Here is a 23,722-nt window from a genome sequence, read left to right as displayed (position 1 = left end):
TCGTATTTAATGCGACTTGACGAGCCCACGTGATCTTAGCTGGAAGGCACAAAGCTTCGCCGGATAACACGTGGTTTGCCTCCCGCCAATTCGAACTCCGCCTATGAGGATGGATTTCGCCTGCGAACACATGGCTCTACCTCCATCATTTCAAATTCTGCCTACGAAAACAAAACTCGCCTGCGAACATTTAGCTTGCTTCGATAGTGAAAATGAGTCTTGCCTGAGCCGCTCATTTAGTTCGCCTATGAAGACAAATCTCGAGTAGTCCAGCTCATCTGAAGTGTTAAGCTGTCAATAGAACGGTCTCACCTACACAGTCAGATCTACAAAATGATACAACCCATTGACACACCCTCCGGGCGCACCCGCAGTTAATGATCATTTTAGTCGTTACGATACAACCAAACTACGACCTGGCGGTTATAATTAACTCAAATCTACGCCTTAAATGGCTAAAGGTTAGAGCAGAAGTCTTAGTATTAAGCCTAAGAGAAACTACTTGACAACTCATCATACTGAGGGGAATAGTATGGCTAGCCCGATTCAAACGATAATCTATAAAGCCAAGTCAAACCCGTTGATAGCTGGGGATTTGCTAAAAATCCTAAAAGAAACAAAAGAAAAAGAGCATATGCGCATAACATTAAATAGCCAAAAGCATAATAATTCATCAGTCAGAGTTGTGACAAGTTGTTCAAACAAGATGGCGACAAATCTTTCAAACAGAATTATAACAAAAACAACATGAAGAAACATGAGCAGATCCTAAGGGCTAATCCCCCGTCAGTCCTAGTCCATCTCGGTCAAAAAGGCGAGTTCAGCTTTGATCTTGGATGTCCTCTCTGCCCGATCAGCTTGAAGTCGGTCTTCTGCCTCCTTTCGGATCTTGGCCTCAAAAGCAGCAGCAGTAATGGAGCCCTCTTGACGAAGCGCCTGGAGAGTCTGCATATCCTTTTCAATAGCATCGTGAACGTTCGTGCTTTTTAGTTGCAAGTCCTTCAAAGTCGCCTCTTCCTCCATCAGCTGAGCCTTCATTCGGGCAATAGTGGAGGTTGAAGCATTAATTACTGCCTGTAGTAGGAGTTGACGATGGAGAAAATGCGAGACGAGGGTCCCTTGGTCCGACAAGCCCTTCTCTCAGATCTCCTACTCACACGCCCCTTTGGCACGAGCCTGAGCCACGAACCGTTCAACGTTCGGCTCCGAGTCGGCACACGACAGAGTCTCTAGGCGTGTCAGACATAGCTGAAAGCGAAGAAGCTTGACCAAGCGACGTGAAGCCTTGTGAGCCTCACCCAAGCACCTAAGATCGGCTATGAAGTTCATGAGGAAGGATTTGAAGTCAGTATAGGACCCACAGCCAAGGCTAACAATGGAGACCATCTGTTTCATGTCGTTCTCTAGTTAGCCGACGAGACCGTGAACGGACCTAGGACTCGGGGTGATAGACTCCTGACCGGCGGGGACCAGGGCAATAGGCTGGATCAATGGGATCATCCCTTCGTCATCAAGAGAAGGTTGAGGGGCAAAAATAGGAGTGGGTTCTTCCTCCTCATCATCGAAGAGGATGATGGGCTCCGGCTGAGCAGCCTCCTCTCTCGAAGCCATCTCGAATCAGGGAAGACAAACTTTCTCTAAGAAAATTTGAGCAAAAGAGTGTCTGAATGAAGTAACTCCCCCTGTAGGGAGTAAACGCTATACACATGGAATCTTAACGGCCGAGATTCACCGAACTATCTGAAGTAAACGGCCTCGATTCTGTGGTTCAAATCGAACGGCCGCTAGCAAGGTGGGACGTTCAGAATTCTGCATGAATGGACAAGATCTGACACGATCTCCCATCGGATCTATGGTTAGGATCAAAAATGGTATCGAGTCCGCACCTCGAAGTAGGAGTGCGAAGGCAAAACGTCATCTTAGCAGGCAAGCGTGGGGACCCACCCACAGACACGCGGCCGGCCTTCATAAGTTTGAATTTTGCTCGAAGTGACCCAACTCGAATGGTAATCTAGCCTGTGTGCACTCACACCGCTCAAGTTTGCCCTCGACCTAGCCGAGAGAGTCAAATTCGCCTTAACTCACCAGGGACCTCTTTATTCACAGTATTCCAGACCACACGCAAGTTGGTTTAGGCTTGTAAACTTTGAAGGGTGTCTTATAGGCGATAAAAATTACCTTTACAGATAAACCTAAAATCCACCTGTGTATCCGAGTTGCCCGCATAACATGGAAACTAGGCTTACCCGTGTGCATGACTCGCCAGCACGAGCCAAGACCACGCAATCACCAAATTCTCCCACGTAGCTGGCAATCCACCAAGCAATCAGAAACTCGGCTGCACATTTGACTCGCCCGCACGAGTTAAGTTTACTCAAGAGCCGAACTCCCTTGCATGCCCGGACGATCAGCCAAGCGATTAACATTCTAACCACAGACTCACCAGGGTACTTGGCGGCCGCAATATCACGTCCAGGGATGGGCCTTCCCATTTCCCACGACGTGAAGGGAAGGAGCACAGTACTCTGATCCCATCAAGCAGCCGTCCACAATACGAATGACCAATCAAATCCATGCAATCGCCAAAGTCGCCTGCATGCTTGACTCGCCCGCATGAGTCAAGATCATCCAAGTGACTGAAATTCTCCTGCTTACTTGACTCGCCTACACGAGTTAAAAGCTGAATTCGCCCACGATAGACGAACTCGCCGAACTCGCCAAAGTACTTGGCAGCTGCAATATCACGTACAGGGATGGGCCTTCCCGTTTCTCGTGACGTGAGGGGGAGAAGTACAGTGCTCCGAGCCCATCACGCGGCTGCTCACGGTACAAGTGAGAGGCATGGTATCTCCCAAGAGTACATGGTCACATCCCATGATTCAAGGGAGCGACCACACCATCTCTCCTCTATTTAAGAGCCTCCCCTGGCCACAGGAAAGAGGTTCACAGTTAATTGATTAATTTAATCAGTTAGCTAGACCATTAGCTCTCAACTCTCGACTGAGTTGACGACGGGCTCTTTGCATGATCCTTGCACTGTAGCACCTTCTCCCAACTTCAGGCCTTGACCGCCACTAAACTCGGAGACTCGAACTTGACCAGCACGAGCTTCTACTACGTACTGAAGCTCACCAGCAACCTAGATCGAATCGTCCAAGGAAAGCAGACTAGGTACGAGAACCGAGCGAGACGTCCTATCACTACTAAAGTCCCCACGTTAAACAAGGAGGGCATTCCCTCCGCTTCTGTTGTAATTTCGATTCATTAGTTTATAATAAGCTATTCTTATCAATACAAACAAAACCCCCGTTTCGGGAAATCAAAATTTACACCTACAGAGAGGAAAACACAATGAGGCATATAATAAGATTAAATCTTTCATAAATACTTAACAGGAATTAAATTATCATGATATAAACACTTAAATTAAACTAATGAGGGTTTAACATCCTAATTAATCAAAAAAAATTAAATAACCTAATTTATAAATATGGTTAAGTAAACATGATAAATTCTAAACATTGAACATAGATAAATTCGTTTAAACATGCTCACATCACTTAGGTATCATCAACCTAGGGTTTAGATCTATTTAATTAGCAAGAAACTCAAATAATTATTTAACTAGGGTTTAAACATGATTTAAGCATGATTAACAAGTTAAAATAAAATTAAATACAACCCTAATGATCATGATCATCAAACTAATATAAACAACAACTAAAACTACAGATTTTCATATTGGTTTAAAGATTAACATAATAAACTAATATTTTAAAACATCATGTTAAGCTTAAATATGAGATTCATCAATTAAACATATTAAATCTTGAATTAACTACAGGGAAAAGGTATGGAGGAAGATGATCTTGCCTAAAACATCATGTTGAACTCCTAAACACATGCGTGCAAGATCCTTCTTCACCAAAGTCGCAAAATCACGTCTTCCTCTCGACAAACGCCTCAAGAACTCTCCCAAATCTCACAAATTATTATTAGGGTTTGAGAGAGAGGTAGAGGGGCTGTTAGGGTTTGAAATACTGATGAAAAGATATATTTTTTGTGTGTAAATATGTATATATATAACTGCAAACCTAAATCAAACATCTCAAACCCGAAACAGGAAACCTAGTCAGATCGGGAAAATAGTCTTTGGTATTTTTCCTGTAACTTTCACGTACGACCTCAGAATTAAGTGATTTTAATATGCGTTGGATATCTATTGAAGATACCTCTAATGTTTGTCTTTTCAGGTTTTACAGATTCGAATTGTATCGGTGTATAATGTAGATATACTCTTAACTGGTCATTTTTCCAGATTTCTTCTTTGTGCATGTTTAACCTTTGTATACTCTCATATATACTCTTAATTGATCTCAAATCAATTGTTAGCATAATCCTCCCCCCCCCCCCCCTCTTAAAAGAATTTCATCCTAGAAATTCTGTAATTGTGTCTTAGAGATTAATAATATGAGAAAATATGATGAGGGGATAATCCAGACAAGGAAACCCTCCCGTACATATCTCGTACCATTAATCCCCAGGTATGAAACATAAGTGATATTTTCACTTAACAATCTAGAATGCAAATACTCCCACTTAACCCCTAACTAAACGGAACTAGTACGTCGGGTGAAAAAACCAAACAAAATACCCCCATATATACCATGTGTTCAGAATGATTAGGAGCTAAGTGTTAATACCCCCATTCTAGCGTTAAATATAAATATGACTATGAAAAATAATCATAAACGTAAGCAATTTATAACCAATCATTTTACTTACTCAAACAGGTGTAGGTAGTCATGACGCATATCCTCTTTGCGCTCCCAAGAAGCTTCCTCAGCTCCTTTCCGATTCCATTAAACTTTAACTAAACGTATCACTTTGTTTCTAAGTCTTTTGTCCTCCTTGGCAAGATTACGAACTGGGATCTCAATAGTGGTCAAATCATCATGAAGCTTAATCTCTAGTGCGTCCAATACTTGCTGCTGCTCCTCGTTGCGTAAATGCTTCTTGAGCATCAAAACATGGAAAAGGTCGTGTATACTTGACATCGATGCTGGAAGATCTAGCTGATACGAAATGGCTCGAATACGCTCAACAATCCTGAATGGGCCAATATACCTCGGGGCAAGCTTTCCCCATCTTCCAAATTGCTGACTCACTTCATCCGTGATACTTTCAATAAAATATAGTCCCCAGCCTGGAACTCTAGCGGTCGTCACCTCTGATCTTTGTAGCTCTTCTGTCGACTCTGTGCTGCAAGAATACGCTCCCAAATTAGTACTACCCTCTCTGTAGTCTATCTTACAAGCTCCGATCCAAGCAGTAAGCTGTGCTCTGGTTCTGCCCAACTAATATGTGATCTACAAGACCTCCCGTATAACGCCTCATACGGTGTCATACCTATGGTCGCTTGATAATTATTGTTACAAGCGAACTCGATCAATGGAATGTAATCCTCCTAACTACCCTGGAAATTAATAATACATGCCCGCAACATGTCTTCCAACACTTGGTTAACTCTTTCTGTCTACCCATCTGTTTGCGGGTGGAACACACTAGAATATGATAATTGGCTGCCGAACGAGTTCTGAAAGCTCCTCCAGAAATGCGAAGTGAAAACCGAGCCTTAATCTGATACAATCGTCTCTGGAACTCCATGTAGTCTCACAATTTCCTGGATGAATATCCTTGCATAAATCTCCGTCATGTATGTCGTCTTCAGCGGTATAAAATGCGCCGACTTCGTCAATCGGTCTACAATCACCCAAATTGAATTATTTCCTTTATTAGATCTCGATAAGCCTACAATAAAATCTATGGAAATATCTACCCACTTCCACTTGGAAATGGGTAAAGATTGTAGGGTTACCATGGCGTGTCAGTAGCATGGTAATCTTTGAGAAGTCCTGGATGAACTTCCTGTAATAGCCGGTCAGACCCAAGAAACTATGAATCTCTGTAACGGTCTTCGGCTGCTCCCAATCAAGTACTGCCTCTACCTTAGCTGGATCTATAGCTATGCCCTCCTTGCTGATAATATGACCTCAAAATCTAACCTCGGACAGCCAAAACTCAGACTTGCTAAATTTAGCGTACAACTGGTGCTCCTGCAAAGTCCGCAATGCCAATAAAAGATGCTGCTCATGTTCTGCCTCTAATCTCGAATAGATAAGGATATCGTTGATGCATACGATCACGAACTATTCCAAATATGGACGGAAAATGTGGTTTATCAAATCCATGAATATCACGGGTGCATTGGTCAGCCCAAATGGCATGACAAGGAACTCGAAGGATCCATATCGAGTCAAAAAGGTGGTTTTGGAAATATCCATCTCCCGAACCTACAACTGATGATAGCCGAGACGAAGATCAATCTTCAAGAAATACTACGCTCCCTGTAGCTGGTCAAATAAGTCATCAATTCTCGGTAGTGGATGCATAATCCGGATGGTGACCTTATTCAACTCAAGATAATCTATACATAAACACATAATATCGTCCTTCTTGTCCACAAAGAGGACCGGTGCTCCCCACATAGAATGACTCCGGTGAATAAAACCCTGAGATAAAATCTCATCCAACAGAGTCTATACCTCCATCATCTCAGTAGGTGCCATACGATAGGGTGTTCGTGATATCGGTGTTCTGCCTGGCTGTAACTCGATGCAGAACTTAAGCTCTCTCACAGGAGGTAACTTAGGTATATCCTGAAAGATATCCTGATACTTTAAGACGACTCTAGTCTCGCACAAATCACCACTCTGATCCCGCAACATCATATCCTCGATGTATGCCAGGTATGACTCTACAAACTTGTTGACCTGTGAGGTTGCTACAATCAATTTGGTCTCATCGGACGCTCGCAAACTGACTGTTTTAGCAAAATAGTCAATACTGACGTGGTAGGATAATAATCAATCCATACTAATGATAACGTCAAACTCAAACATATGAAAATGATCAGATAGATGATAAACTCAAACTCATCTAAATCGATGACACATCTCCTACAGATACTCTCTAATAGGGACACTTCGCCTAAAGGAGTAGAGACTGATAATGGTACATCTAGGGGATGTGCAACTAGTTAAAGCTTATCCATGAATGAATGAGAAATAAAAGAATGTGAAGCTCCTGAATTGAACAAGATCCGAGCTGGAAAGGAGTTCACAAGGAACGTACCTTCCACCATGGCTCTGCTCGCACCATGATCACGTGATACGAATGCATAAACCCTACCCGTGGTTGAAGACTGCTGTGCTAAAGCTGGTGGAACGTATGAGACTATCTGTCCCTGAGGTATCTCCTGGATGGCGTGGACTTGTCATGCTGGCCCCTCAATCCTCAGAATGGTCAGTGATGCCTCAATCCTTTGTTGCTGGCCATATCCACGGCCCTGCTGCTGCTGACCCTATCCACGACTCTGCTGTTGTTGGCCATGTCCACTGCCCTACAATTGGCCCTGGCCCCTGTCCTGCTGGCCTCCTACTGGTGCACTGCGACAATCCTTTGCCCTATGTCTGATCTTGTTGCAGTTGTAACAAGCACCCTGAATCTTACACTGCTGAGGTGCTCTTGAATCTTGTCGTGACCCCTTCTTATTTGGTCCTTACTGCTAGTATTGCGAATCCTTTCCCCTCTGCTAGTGTCCTCCGAGTCCTACAAAATATCTCTTGCCCTTGCATTTGTCACTATGATGTCCTTCTTTAGAGGTTCCTTCTGTATTGCTCTAAAAGATCGTAGTCTTTACTCCTGCGAAATAGCGGGGTCACCTACTTCTCGTACTGAACGAAATCATCTAGAGACGAGGTAGCGGCAAAGGCTTGGTCGAAGCCCTATAAGAAACATGTAACTACGACTATGCTGGGAGTCTAAAATAAATATGAAGTATCTCAATATGAGTCAACTGAAAATAAACTAAGACACACAGACTTTACAAGATAAAATATAAAACTCTAAATGTTCAAAAAAAATATCAACTATGGTAGAGTCTCATCTACTAAAAGCATGTGATGGGGACTATGCTAGAAGTCCATCATCCCGCGGCTCTCCGGAGCTTGAGTTGCTGCCTAAAATGAATTGAAAAAAAATAAAAATAGAGACAACAAGAGCGTTAGAGTACTACAGCAAGATCATCTCCATCTGTCCTCAGGGGAAGGGTTATTAGATGTGATAAAGGCTCTATCTATTAAGCATAGTCTACCTAGATCATTTATCATGTATCTAAATGTAATTAATATTTAGAAACCTACAACACAAGATGTTGTACGTCGAGCGAAATAATCCAAACAATGAAACTCTTATGTATATATCATATGTCTCAAATTGTAGATAACTAAATATCAATACCGAACTAAGAATAATCAATCTAAATAGAATTATTAATTAAAAACTCAATACGAAACTGGTACGTCGAGCGAAATAATCCAAGCAAGGAAACCCTCGTGTATATACCATATGTCTCAAATTGCAGATAACTAAATATCAATACCGAACTAAGAATAAACAATCTAAATAGAATTAATAATTAGAAACTCACAACACGAAACTGGTAGGTCGAGTGAAATAATTCAAACAAGGAAACTCTCATGTATATACCATATGTCTCAAATTGTGAATCACTAATTATCAATTCCAAACTAGGAATAAAGAAAAGCAATACAAGAAAGTAAAGTCATCATAATATCGGACCAAAAATATCTTTCACTATCCCTTAGAAGATAATATAAACAACATATAATCTCGCATACTTACAAGAGTAAAGTACCTCGGTCATATATGACTCAACGATGAGTCATGTTCATAATGGTGTCCACAAGGACTCAGGCTATCGAATAATTATCACAATGCAAATCCTTACAAAGTTTATAATTCATCGCATTATCATGCGGGCCGGAATACTAAATTGGCATCCTAATAGTGTACACGGCTCATTAGTCTCATCATATCAACGTGCAGGATGGACTACCAAATCAAGACATACTATGTATACGACTCACAAGCCTCATCACATCTATGTGTGGGACGGAGTACTAGATCAAGCATCCTAAAACCCGACTCAAAGGCCTGTACTCAATGGCCTGTACTAGTAGCATGTATATAATGTTTAAATAATCCATATCCCAAGTGTGGTTGAAAACAATACATGTAATAATCCTCTCCAGGATATCTGTGTGTGTGCTACAATACTATTCATGTATGTTCATGGTTGTACGTGTGTCATCGTACGGCTCGAACCCCGCACTTGCGATCAAAGGATACAAAAAAAACCACTCATAAACAAAGAGAACACAAGTCGGTCAACCATCCTTAGGGCGCCGGTCGACCGAAAGCAACCGTGCACACAATGTGCACGCTCAGGATCTCACCGGTCGACCGACTAGTCATGGTCGGTCAACCAGCTAGAGAGGAAAACACAAGTTCAGCTTTTCTGATATTTTGTATTTTGTAACTTTATTTAAAAACTTATTTTTATCAACATAAGGCATATAACAAGATTATATCTTTCATAATTACTTAAAAAGAATTAACTCATCATGATATAAACACTTGAATTAAACTAATTACCGTTTAACATCCTAATTAATCAAAATTTTCTCAAATAACCTAATTTATAAATATGGTTAAGTAAATATGATAAATTCTAAATATTGAGCAGAAATAAATTCATTTAAACATGCTTACATTACTTAGGTATCATCAACCTAGGGTTTAGACCTTTTTAATTAGCAAGAAAACTCAAATAATTATTAAACTAGGATTTAAACATGATTTAAACATGATTAACAAGTTAAAATAAATTAAATACAACCCTAATGATCATGATCATCAAACTAATATAAACAGCAACTAAAACTATAGATTTTCACATTAGTTTAAATATTAACATCATAAACTAAGATTTTAAAACATCGGGTTAAGCTTAAACATGAGATTCATAAATTAAACATATTAAATCTTAAATTAACTACAGGAAAAGGTTTGGAGGAAGATGATATTGCCTCAAACGTTGTCTTGAACTTCTGAACACGTGCGTGCAAGATCCCTCTTTACCAAAGTCGTAAAATCACGTCTTCCTCTCGACAAACGCCTCAATAACTCTCCTAAATCTCACAAATTATGATTAGGGTTTAAGAGAGAGATAAAGGGGCTTCTAGGGTCTGAAATATTGATGAAAAGATGTGTTTTTCGTGTGTAAACGTGTGTATATATATAACTGTAAACCCGAATCAAAACAGCCCAAACCTGAAACAGGAAACCTAGTCGGACCGGGAAAATAGTCTTTGGTATTTTGACTGTAACTTTCACGTACGACCTCAGAATTAGGTGATTTTAAGATGTGTTGGATATCTATTGAAGATACCTACAACTTTTATCTTTTTAGTTTTTCCAGATTCGAACTGTATCGGTGTGTAATGCAGATATACCTTTAACTGTTTATTTTTCTAGATTTCTTCTTTGTGCATGTTTAACCTTTGTATACTCTCGTATATACTCTTAATTGATCTCAAATCAATTATAAGCATAATCATTCATCCATAAATGATATTCATTATAATTAGAGCTCATTATCAATATAGTTCACACTACTTTTCAAAATTCACGGGGTTTTAGATGTAGTGCCCAACCTATGGAGGAATTCTATGTTCTTAGTGCTTTCCCAGGGTAACCCAAGGCACACTTGCCATTCAGTCGACTCCTGCATTTGTTGTTGTACCATAAGAGTGGACCTCAGTAGGGTGATCAGATCTAGGAGTCCACATTAAGACCTAGGCACCCATCCTCCAGGTTGTTATTTTGCTGTTTTGCCATCAGGGGAGCCCTCAGTAAGGCGATAAGTCCTAGGTGTCCACACTAAGACTTAGGCATCCAATCTCCTGGTTGTCATTTTGCTTTTTTACTATCAGGACGGCCCTCAGTAGGGCGATAAGACCTAAGCATCCACATTAAGACCTAGGCACCAAATCTTTGAGTTGTCATTTTACAGTGTTACCATTAGGGCGGCCCTCGGTAGGATGATAAGACATAGTCGTTCACATTAAGATCTAGGTACCCAACCTCCGGGTTGTTATTTTGCCATTTTACCATCAGGGCCGCCCTCAGTAGGGCGATAAGAGCTAGGTGTCCACATTAAGACCTAGGCACAACCTCCAGGTTGTCACTTTGCCGAAAAGACCTAGGCGCTCTTACTGAGCCCTAAGCACTTTACCTTGCAGGTCTTCTTTGACAAAAAGACCCAGATATCATGCTAATAAAAGGCGTAAAATGAGCCACTCGTCTCGATCACTTCAACACTCGGGCCTTAACAACATGACTGACTCATAACAATCAGCACTCGTTCTCTCAATCAGAACAAAGCTACAAGCTAACATAGCAAAAACAAGGAACATGGCAAGTTCCAGAGTAAGAGTAAAGTTCAAATCTTTATTCTAAGTTTTAAAGTTTTTTATAAATAAATTTTATTAAATTATCCATGTCAATATTTGCAATAAGGCATATCGATATCTACAAAAAGAAAAGCAAAAGATACAATCCCTCAGATCTCTCGACCGGATCCAAGAGTAGGGCTTTGGAGGTCCTCTGCAGGAGTGGCAGGGGCAGGAGCAGCCGAAGAAGAAGCGGGAGGGTCCTCTCCAAGGTCATCCCCCAACTTGTCATCGTCATCCTCCAACCCCAGTTCTAACCCCCCTCCACTCAACTCGCACTGCTTTAGGATGTCGAGGCAGTGAGAGACTCGGGGTGGATAAAGGTGGTTAGGCGCAGGATGAGAGCAAGGGGCGCAGGGAGGCCAAGTAGTCGACACCAACCTTGCAAGTCAAGGTCACCTTAGTTTTACCCAAGGGACATTGGCGCCAGTCGTCGACCACTTTCACCCTATACTACTCCAAGTCTAGGCGAGCGAGTCAATCCTCCAGGTCCTTAACAATTGTCATTAACGCCTGATGAGTCGACCGCTCCTCCTTAAGGTCTCGCCTCAGTTGCTCAACCGAAAGACGACTCGATCAAGCATCCTCTTCTATCGTCGCCTTAAGGCACCTACAAATACTCTTTTAAAATAATAATTAAATATTTTAAAATACTAGAAAATTATTCTAACTAATATCAAAATTTCACGGTTATTACAGCAATGGAAGGGTTCACATACCCTCTTTCGAAGAAAGAAGGAGGGAGATCAACCTCCTTTGTTGCATCACTAATATCAGGCTCGACACCCTCAGCCTAATCCTTAGTTCTGGTGTCATCTTCACTTTCTTCCTCGGAGGTCTCCATTTCATCAGTTTGAAATTCCTCTTCACTGGCATCTGAACGAATTGGTTGTTTTCCTCTTCTTGAAGACTAAGCATATTCTTTTCCTTTTCGCGAAAGCATGGTTTCGCGAACAAATTCTGTAGCATGTTTAGATGCAGCCTCTGCTTCAAACTTCGAGATCATTTTCTTCCTGGTGATGACGTTGGTAGCTATAAGTCATTTACAATATAAGAACGTCATCTGTAAGGGAGGCACCGCTAATGGAAGGTTGAATTGAGCATTGGTACAACCAACAATGCTCCAAAACCAGGCTCTTGCCCCATCTATAAGTCCACCCTGAACTCTAAGTTGACGGTTTGGATTGCTGATATATAGTTGATCATAGCCGAATTGATGAGCAAACCGACATGGAAAATAAGGCTCAATACGGCAGATATCCTTCACCCTGAATACCAGATAACCAGGACAGATATTCATCAACCATCTAAAGTAGCTGACGTCTAAAACCATACGGTCCTGTCTTGGTTCTTCAGCATCCAACAGAGTCTCATTATAAGTCCTTGAGAATTGAGGGAAGCAAGAGAAAAACTCCCAACATTTGTGGACTTTAAATTATCTAGATACTTTCGGCCACTAACGTCCAACCCACTTACAACCCTCAAGAATCAGCAACAGAGGGAGGCTTGGATCCACCGTCTCAAGAGCCGACATAAAATCTGGCCGATGAAGCACCAACCAGGTCATCAAATAAGTGTACGGCAACTCCAGCTTCGGTATGGGGATCTCGGCGGAGGGCTTCTTCCCCTCTTGGGTAAATGTAAAAGCCAGTTATCGTAGTCCACTGTGAATATCAGCTACCATGGTTGGGAGCAAGGACAATATACGACCCGTGGCTAATTGCGTTGCCAGATATAACACTTTAATCGGCATTGCATCAGAGGGTTGGTGGGGCACGACACACTTCTTCAGCCATATGGCCAGAAATCCGGCCAGTAGAGTAGTTGGATTGATCTTAGCACCAGCCTGCTATAAATAAGAACGGAACTTGGTGCCGTGAGGAAAGCCGTCTTCTGAACGGAAAGTGTAGGATTATGCATTCGTCTTCTCCAATAATCAGTTAATCTCATCCGGAGTTAAGGGAGATAGTTCACACACGGTGTTTGAACGACTCTCAAGATTCTTAAACAAATAATCTACGAACTGTTTCAAGCTAATTTGGGGGGATTTCTTTTTAGCTTTGGTCTCCATCTGGCCATAGCTATATGGTAATGACATGTCAATTCCCATAAGGTATCATAGGTCGCAGCCGACCGAGCCTTAGTCCTGTTCAATTGACTAACCGTTGGGAAGAATTCTTGGTACGGAACGTCACCTATAGGCAATCCCGATACCTTCATCATTTCATGTAACAGCAACCCCAACTCCCCGTTCTTGGTAAAAAAATGTTGGTGTTCAGATTATAAATCTCGAACAAGACAAAGAAATGGTCAACACTGATGTGTAGACCATACATGCTGGTGCGGAAAGGTACTGATAACCCTAGTTCCGCCAATTCACGCCCCCAACAGTTCAATACATATCGAATCATTCTCATCCACCACTTATCTCCAAAATAGTAAACCCACCCATAGCATCTGAATTTCTTAATGGGGAGTTCTCTTCCCAACACAGCCAACCAATTCCTTATAGTGCTTGCCTTCGCCGCTATCTCATACTGGGGCAGGTTATCCCGACCTAAAATACCCGGATGAAGTCCTCATACAGAAGCTCTGTCGTTAGAACCCGGGGTGGAAGCATCTCTGTCGATAAAACCACAGTGGATATGTCCGTGGTCTTCCGTCAGTCTCCAAAACATTTCCCGACCGACGGCCAGATTTCTGAACTTCAAAAGGGAATGATCTAGATGAATCCAGGGTAGATACAAAAATGTCAACCCACTCCTATGCAACCACTGTGAAGACCTGCAGAAAATAACCTCTGGTACTTCACAGAGTCACCAAACAAGAAATCTAGCTTCCTCACACATTGATTTGAGTTCTGTTCTGGAATTAAAGCTGCATCCGTGATCAACCATCGCAGAACACAATAGTCACCTCGTCGCAGAATCTCCATCATTTCCTCATTATAATCTGAGTTGAACTGAGGAGCTGACTCGACTAGCAGGATCCCCTCATAGCAAGAATGGGTGGCGCTACTTTGACCCGTAACCTCCCTAACAGGGAAGATTATAGAAGGGAAATTGACTGAAAATGAAGGAATACACATGAATTGTGTAAGAATGGCCCCAAAATTATAAAGAAGGCGATTTATCTTATTCCATAAGATAGAATCACCATGTCATAACAGGTGTGACGATTTCTATTTGCCGCACGTATAAAAGGGATATGCGTTACTATGCACAAACATTATAACGGCATATAGGAGCCTTTTAAGAAAAACGTGGGGTAATATGGAATCACCCCTGTAGTCAGACATCCATCTCGCTCGGAGATTCCCTGCTGGAAGTGGCTGACCTCCCCCTTCATCTAGGTCACCTCGCCTTAGAGCTTCTCAATAGAAGCGCTTGCTTGGCGCCATGGGATTAGGGGTGGGACCCTCTAAGGAGCTTTTCCATTGCATCCACCTCCTGGTGCTAGCGGGCCTCAATGTTGTTCAGCTCGAAATCCAAAATCTAGTACATTGTGATGTATTATATCATGGACAACTAGAAGATATCATGGAGATATTCTATGCTTATGTTACTAAAGACATATGTAGTTACCTAATTTAACAGCAATGCCTCAGTTTCGGTCACAGATGTGGATTGGTGATATAATTTGAAGCATCGGTGATGGATTACCTTGTCACAAGCTATTTTTTACTAGTGAAGAAAGAAAATTTCAATGCCGGGGGAAGGCCTCCTTGGTTTCAGCGTGATTTTGCTCGTTATATCCTCAGAGATAAGTTTGAACTTAATTATAATTAGATGAGTGACTTTGGAGTCTCGCATCAAGTTAACATTTTCTGTGGTCGGGTTAGGGTTATAAGAAAGGTTGATGTCTAAAGTTTTATTGTATAATTGTATTGCTAGTCCTAAAGTCTGTCATATTTAATAACCCTAACCTAATCTTAATCCTAACTCTAATCCTAACCTTAACCAACATTCAAAAAGAAACTTGTCGTCAACAAAAGACGAATGGTGGTAACATGGCGTTTGATTACAATCGATAATTTTATAGCGTCCAATATTGATAGACATATTTTAGAATTACCTGTATAGTTACACAATGACAATAAGGGTACCGTAATATAACTCGTACATTTTGGGTTACTAGTTTTTACACACGTGCAATGCACCTGATTTAATACCATGATTAAGTATTTTTGACAGTTTGTGCTCTCATTTTTTTCTTTAAACTCTTACATCCCGATTATTTTTTTATATTTGTTTAAATGTGATACACCCAATTTAAATTTTTATGTTGATATTTGAATTGACAAAAAACAAATATAATTTAAAAATAATTTGAATATTCATATTATTTTTGGCAGATATGAAACTAAGATTTATTTGAGAAAGTATAGCATTGCAAAGTGAAAAATATTAAAATAGTGTTATACAAGGAAGACTAAGATTTATTTGAGAAAGTATAGCATTGCAAAGTGAAAAATATTAAAATAGTGTTATACAAGGAAGATGAATGTTTAAAACCAATATGACAAAATGATTGATTTAAAGTATGTTAAAACGATACAAAAGAGAATATGAAGTTTATTCCTAATCATTGATAGACTTCATAAAAAAATATAAATTAAAGATTAATGCTAACTCTAGTATACTTTTATATGATAAAAACATCCACATAAGAATATAAAAGTACTGAAAAAAATTCATGAAACTCCCTTCTAAAGATTCCTAATTTCACTCAAAATAATTAAACTATTCTATAAAATATTCATAAAATATTGTTTTTATTTCTTCTATTTTATTTTTTATTGAGTTAAGATCAATCCTTCTTCAGGTTTATCATTTATCATTTCTCGGACAATTCTAGAGTATTGTCTTCATCATCTACATCAATTGTGACATCAGGCTAATTTTGTATTTTTTATGCTATTATCTTTCCTAGGCTCGTTAATTTTTTATCATCTCATTTAACTTTACAAAGAAGTCAAATGTACTTATGATGTTCAACACAAACTGCTCAAAATATAGACTTTGATTTTTTTTTCTATTTCAATGAGAATAAATATTAATTTCATATATATAAAATTCTTTGTGTTCCTAATTTATTACTTAAATAAATTAGAAGCTATCTCTTTATTTTCCTCTAAAATGAATTCTTCTGATGTGCATCCAATAAGAATTTCTGTTATTTCAATAATATTACCTTTGCTCTATCCTTATCATTTTTCATAAAGATCTAAAATAAATACCTGCATTATTCATTACTAATTTCTCTTAGATTATAATATTAATATTTAATTTGAAGAACACAGTATGGAATTTATGAATACTTACTAATTTTTCTTATGTCTTCCATGGAGATTTTTTCTTTGATTAGGATAAAGTTATTAAATTATTTTTTAATGTAACTCATTCAGTGCTTCATTAATAGATATGTCTTATGTTAATGCCAATTCAAGTGATTCATTGACGTTTTCTGAATTTTAGATTTATTTCCATCACTTTCCCATTTGCAATGGAAATAACTCAATTCTTTTAAAGTTATCTCTAAATATTCTAATAGTTTCTCCATATGTAATTCCTTGTATTCTTTTACCCTATAAATATTATTAACGTCAAAGATTAAAGTTTCTAAATTAAAATCAATTAATGCTAAGGTATAATATTATAGTGTTTTATCATTTCTATGGATTTAAACATCTATCAATTAATGTTACGAATGTATTTTGGCTACCCCAACTTATTACTAAAATTATATGAAATTACTTTAATTTATATAGTGCCGATAATTTTTAATCTATAATATTTTTAAAAATTTTATCCATTAACCGGATGTTTTTAATCAATTCTTATTGTTTTTGTTTACCAGTATCAACTTAGACTATTCTTAGATGTTGAAAATGGATAGTAAATCCCTAAATTAGAAATTTTAATATATATATATATGAAAAATACCAAACAATTACACTTTTCTTTGCCAAGTTTTAAAATTTTAGCCCATTTTTGTGGTTTTGAACTTTGAGGGTGTGATTTATAATTTTTAAAATTTTGAAAGAGTTTTTAAAAAAATTTACTTTTAAGTTTGGTAGTTGTAAATTCTATGTTTCATGTGTTGGTGGTAATTTTTTAAATGTTAGTATATTTCTTGTAACTCTAAAATTTTAAGGGTGTCTTTTAACATTATTAAAACTATAGATTAATTTTGAAAAATATTAAATTTCAGCGGTCTACCAATCGACGAATTTGATGTGTGCTAGTTAAAATTTTTGAAAATTTAGAGTTTTTTTTACGATTTTTAAATTTTGAATGAGTTTTTTAAAAATTTTGAGGTTAATTTTGGCAAATTTTAATTTTTAGGTGTCTAAGGGTAATATCTTGAATTCATCTTATTTTATTTATAAATTTTAAAATTTTAGGGTGGCTTTTAATAATTTAAACTTTTGAAGGTGTTTCTATAATTTTTGAGATATTGAGGGTGTTAATTAAAAATTTTAAATTTAAATGTCAAAAATTTTAGGTGTATCATGGTAATTTCTTGAATTCATCTGTGTTGTTTGTAAGTTTTAAAATTTTAGAATTTTAATGTGCTTGTCTGTAATTTAAACTTTTGAGGATGTTTCTATAATTTTTAAGACATTGAGGTGTTAACTGTAAATTTTAAATTCTTTGCAAACTGATGTTAATTTTTTAATTTCATGTTTTTTATTTTAAGTTTTGAGACATTTGGATGAGTTTTATAATTTTGAACTTTTCAGGGTCTTTTCTGCAATTTTAAAATTTTTTATGGTTTTTTTGCAATACTTCATGTATTATAATATGTTATCTACTTGTAATTTCTTTATCTTAACAAACTAATATCATTTTTATGTTTTATATATTTTATTAATATTAGTTTTTTTTAAATTGTTAAGCTAAACATGGTTCACATAGGATTAGGATAAGATATGATTATGATTAGGATAGATTAAGATATAAATAAAATATTTAAAATAGTGAAGGGTAATATTGACCATTAAAAATTAGAATTTGATTATAGATAAGGTAGTTCAAACTATAAATGGATATATTTGTCTTAAAAAGATTTTCCGTACTCGTGTTTTTAAAGGGAGTATGAAAACAATATTTTAATGTTCTTATATAATTATTTCTTGGGAAAATTATGTCAGGCCCTAAAAGCAACATCTTCATGTGTTGCAACCTCTTAACTTTTCGCCCATGTAGTTCAGCCCAAAGAAGTTTGACATCTTATGCTACAACCATCTTTTAGCAACTATTACCTACCAAGTAAGCATTGAGAGAGGATAAAAAGTACAAAACCCCAAAATGCCCTTATCTACTCTATTTTTTTCATGTTAGGTCTATTTAGAGTTCATGTTAGGTCTAATTTCAGTTCAATTTAATTTATATTAAGTCCAATTTAATGTTAAGTCTAATTTCACGTTAAGTCCAATTTAAGTCTAATTTTATGTTAAGTCCAATTTAATTCATATTAAGTCTAATTTAATTTTTTTAAGTCTAATTTAAATCATGTTATGTCTAGTTCAACTTGTTTTAAGTTTAATTTAATTAGACTTAACATGAGTTAAATTAGACTTAAAAGGAATTTAACATGATTAAAGTTAGACTTAAAATTTCGTGTTAGGTGTAATAAAAGTTCGTGTTAAGTCTAATTCATGTTAGGTCAAATAAAAATTCGTGTTAAGTCTAATTTCATGTTAGGTCTAATAAAAGTTCGTGTTAGTTCTAATAAAAGTTTGTGTTAGTTCTATTTCGTGTCCGTGTTAGTTCTAACTCATGTTAGGTCTAATTGGTATTCATGTTATTTCTATTCCGTGTTCGTGTTAGTTCTAACCCAGTTCGTGTTAGTTCTAATTCATGAATTAGAACTAATACGAACTGTGTTAGTTCTAACTCAGTTCGTGTTAATTCTAATTGATAAATAAGAACTAACACGAACTATGTTAGTTCTAACTCAGTTCGTGTTAGTTCTAAGTCAGTTCGTGTTAGTTCTAATTCATGAATTAGAACTAGCACGAACTGAGTTAGAACTAACATAGTTCGTATTTGTTCTAAATCAAGAATTAGAACTAACACGAACTAAGTTAGAACTAATACGAACTGAGTTAGAATTAACACATTTCGTATTAGTTCTAATTCATGAATTAGAATTAACACGAACTGAGTTAGAACTAACACGGTTTGTTTTAGTTCTAATTTATTTCTAATTCATGAATTAAAACTAACACGAACTGAGTTAGAATTAACACGAACACGAAATATAACTAACATGAATAACAATTAGACCTAACATGAGTTAAAACTAATACGAACACGAAATAGAACTAACACGAACTTTATTAGAACTAACACGAACTTTTATTAGACCTAACATGAAATTAGACTTAACACGAATTTTTATTAGACCTAACACAAAATTTTAAATCTAATTTCAATCATATTAAATTCCTTTTATGTCTAATTTAAACCATGTTAAGTCTAATTCAAATTTTAAAAAGCCTAATTTCATGTTAAGTCCAATTAAATTAGACTTAAAACAAGTTGAATTAGACATAACATGATTTAAATTAGACTTAAAAAGAATTAATTAGACTTAATATGAATTAAATTGGGCTTAACATGAAATTAGATTTAAATTGGACTTAACATGAAATTAGACTTAACATTAAATTGGACTTAATATAAATTAAATTGAGCTAAAATTAGACCTAACATGAACTCTAAATAGATCTAACACGAATTCTAAATAGACCTAACACGAACTCTAAATAGACCTAACATGAAAAAAATAGAGTAAATAATGACATTTTGGTAATTTTTTTTTACTTTTTTCATCTCTCTATGTTTAGTTGGCAGGTAATAATTGCTAAAAATGACTGCAATACAAGCTGTCACGATTTTTGGGGCTGAACCACGTGAAAAAAAAATGAAAAGACTGTCTTATATGAAGATGTTGTTTTTGGGGCCTTGACACAGTTTCCCCTTGTTTCTTATCAATTTCCAATTTGAGAAATGAGTAACTAATAAGTTCCCTTTTCTGAGCTAGGAAGGCTCAGATCCTCCGGATAAATCTAGTTACTATTCCCCGCACTCCGCACCGAAAGGACGACGTTATAATGCATGGACATTAACTTGTCTCTTATGAACAAGTTAATCATCTACAATCGATCCCTTTAATTGGCTCCTACGCATCCAATTCCAAAAAACTAAACATTGTCCACCTGTCCAACGCCACGTAGACTGTAAAACTCCAACCCGGAAGCAGCAGACCACTCAACAGCTATAATTTACTCCCCTATAGAATTTGGAAATGCCCGCATCAAAGTTAAAAAGCGCAGTTTAGAAACACGCTCCATGGTAGCATGGCTAGCATGCGCATCTTAAGCAGCGAAGGTTGCGAAACCAGCGGCTCACTCACACCTCGTACGCCGCTTCTGTCGCTATCCTGCACCTGATCCGCTGTCCCCCTTGAACAGCAAACGCTCCCCTAGGTTTTCTTTCCGCCTTAAAGCCCAAATCTATTGTATTTACATATTGGACTGTTGTGTCTGAATGTTGCTAACTCAGCCATATACTTTATATTACATTGTACATCTATACTCTTCTTAGACACCGTTTAAATACACATGGTAATATCTAAAATATGCAGATTATACGTAGGCAAAAAAATAAAAAAACTAATTTTGTGTAAAAGGGCGTCTTTGCCTTGTTTAATGTGAGTGATAAGCGAAACCGTAAATAAATAAATTAGTACTAATTTGCAATTACTGGAGTTTAGAGGGAATTTAGTAAAAAAACGTACAACAACATAATAACCATTATATTAGATCAGTAATATAAAAATTCTAGCGGGGATACCAGCATAGGCCACGCGTCCTCCCAGCGGACATCCACTCCACGCGCATGCCTGACACCGCATCGCATCTACCTGCCGACGTGTCCATGCCTCCTCAAGCCCATCCTTTAAATCTCCACCCTCCATGCCCAAACACCCCAACCGTACACAACGGCGGATCACACTCCAGCAGCACATCCACCGCCCTTACCGCAGCTAACTCTAGTTAGGCTAACCGGGGTCAGCCCTCAGCCTTTATATTTACCCCCACCTACTCTTCTTCTTGCTCGCTCCGTGAGGCCCCGAGAAGGGAAAATAAAATAACAATAAACTGAACGTGAAAATAAAATAATGAGAAACTGGCGGGCCCAAAAAGATAGGATATAAAAATGATGATGCATCAGAAGCCGACGCGTCTACATCCGCTCCCTGGTCCTCCCTCTATCGACGACGCGAGCCCCCCAATCGCCGGGCGCGTTCCTACACCCGCTACGAGGGTCCGACGACCGGCGCGATCTCTCCCGACTCCGCCGTCGACGCCTACTCTTGCGACGAGTTCGCATGTACGAGTTCAAGATCCGGCCGCCTGCGCCGCGGACCGTCCACGACTGGACGCGAGACGAGTGCGCCCTACGCGCACCCCGGCGAGAGGCCAGTGCGCCGCGGAATCGAAGGAAAGTTCACTAACTCCGGCGTCGCCGTGCCCCGAGTTCCGGAAGGGCGAGCTGCGAAAGCCGGCGCGACACGTGGCGTACATGGCGCCACGGTTGTTTCGACGTGCTGCCCTCCATCCGGCGAGGTACCACGGCCAGCCTTGCAAAGGACGGGACGGCCTGCCGCCGCCGGGTTTTGCGCTTTCTTCGCTCACCCACTCGCGAGACAGCTTAGGTCTTGCCCGCAAGAGCCCGAAGACTCGCTGGAGAGCTACGGATGGTGCCCGGAGGCAGCAGCAGCGCAGCAGGTGCCTTGTTCGCGACTCTCCCGCCTGAAGTCGCCGCCATGTCGCTCCGGTGCGGCGGGCGGCGACGGCGCAGGAGGATCGTCTTGGCCGGCTGAAGCGATTGCTGGCTTTTCGCTGAGGAAGCTGGGCAGCTAGAGAAGGCGAGCGTCGTTTCCCGCCGGTGGGGTGCGGATTCGCCGAGGGCCCGTCCGCCTCCGCTCGCTGCCGCCCGGGGACCGGCATGGTTAGGGGCGTTCTGTAGCCTGCCGGCGGACGCCGACTAGTGGTCTTGGAGGGTTTGAGACGGGGCTCACGGGGACGAGGAGGGGGGCATGTCGAGAGGGTGGAGAGCGGGAGGGCCTCTCAGGGCGAAAAGATGTTACGAGAGGCTGAGCAAGGAGAGCTGCCATGGAGAAGCCGGCTCCGGTCGGCTCGGGACCCGGCCCGACGTCGGCTGGTGTGTCCGAGGCTCGTGAAGTGAATGGCCGCATTGGTCTCTGTTTTTGCCAAGAGTACTGGTGAAGTTAATTTTTGTTGGTCCGCGGAGGAAAGAGGGCGGTGGTGTGTAAATACACGAAGATGATCGATCAATGACGGTTACATTTTGGGTTGATCTTGGATGTAGAAGGAAGTAAGATGTCATTAATGGTTCTTTTTGTGTACAGATGATGATGATGGTGGTGGTGGATTTTAAGGGCCGCTGAAGATTGGTAGCGCTCTGCTATTATCAAAAATTTCTGATTCTATATGATCATGCTATGTTTATGTCCGGGTTTTTTTTTCTTTTTCTTTTTCTTTTTCTGGGTCTTTGTTAAGAAATTTAATATTGTTATGTAAGCTGTAATTATGTGAAAGCCTCTGGGCTCACTTGCAAGATATTGTAATGTATATTTATATATCTACTGATTTCTATTCAACTATCGTGATGTGTCCCTGTCCTTGCATCTGTTTGTCATTTTGTGATTTTTTTGACGGGATTGTTTGGATAACGCAATTTTAATTTTGCGGAGTCATGTTGGTGGTTGCGAGCGCTGCCATGGTGATTTCGTGCCAGGACCGGGGTGAGGGTGAACAGTAGGGCGGCATGGAGGAAAGATGTTTTCTTATTTATTGCCTGTACTGTTGAAAAAGACAAATAACAGCATTAATATGGGGATTATTAGTGAATTTAAATGGGTTTACTGGTGAAAACTTGACGTCTGTAGGCTCGCTTTTTCTTTAGATGCTTTTTATGGATAATGGAGATTAGGAAATATAGCCGGTAGCTTCTTTTGTGGAAGGTCTTTTCCTTTGCACAAAGGGGAGGGTGCGTCCCTGAGATGCAAAAAGCATGAATTTTTTTGTATCGTGCTTGTGTATAGTATTTTATTTTCGGATATTATTATTTTAACGGAGTTCATATTTATCCACAGTGTCACATCATTGTCACGTGAGAAAAATCTAATGCAAGGTCAGGGAGTAATGTTCATGGGACCCACGTGATCGGCCCCGGGGGTATGTT

The 23,722-nt window shown here is 39.2% G+C and overlaps 1 protein-coding gene across 1 annotated transcript; it reads left to right on the top strand.

Moving 5' to 3' along the window:
- Nucleotides 7,237-23,138, top strand: LOC109836370. The gene is given in 9 exon segments (XM_020404257.1): nucleotides 7,237-7,503; nucleotides 21,658-21,838; nucleotides 21,841-21,908; nucleotides 21,910-21,981; nucleotides 21,983-22,099; nucleotides 22,101-22,133; nucleotides 22,135-22,242; nucleotides 22,484-22,582; nucleotides 22,584-23,138. Coding segments are annotated over 9 exon segments (1,059 nt in total). The 3' UTR covers nucleotides 22,698-23,138.

The sequence above is a fragment of the Asparagus officinalis genome, chromosome 1, assembly GCF_001876935.1.
Source record: "Asparagus officinalis chromosome 1, Aspof.V1, whole genome shotgun sequence".
NCBI lineage: Eukaryota > Viridiplantae > Streptophyta > Magnoliopsida > Asparagales > Asparagaceae > Asparagus > Asparagus officinalis.
This window is presented reverse-complemented; position numbering and strand designations above follow the sequence as displayed.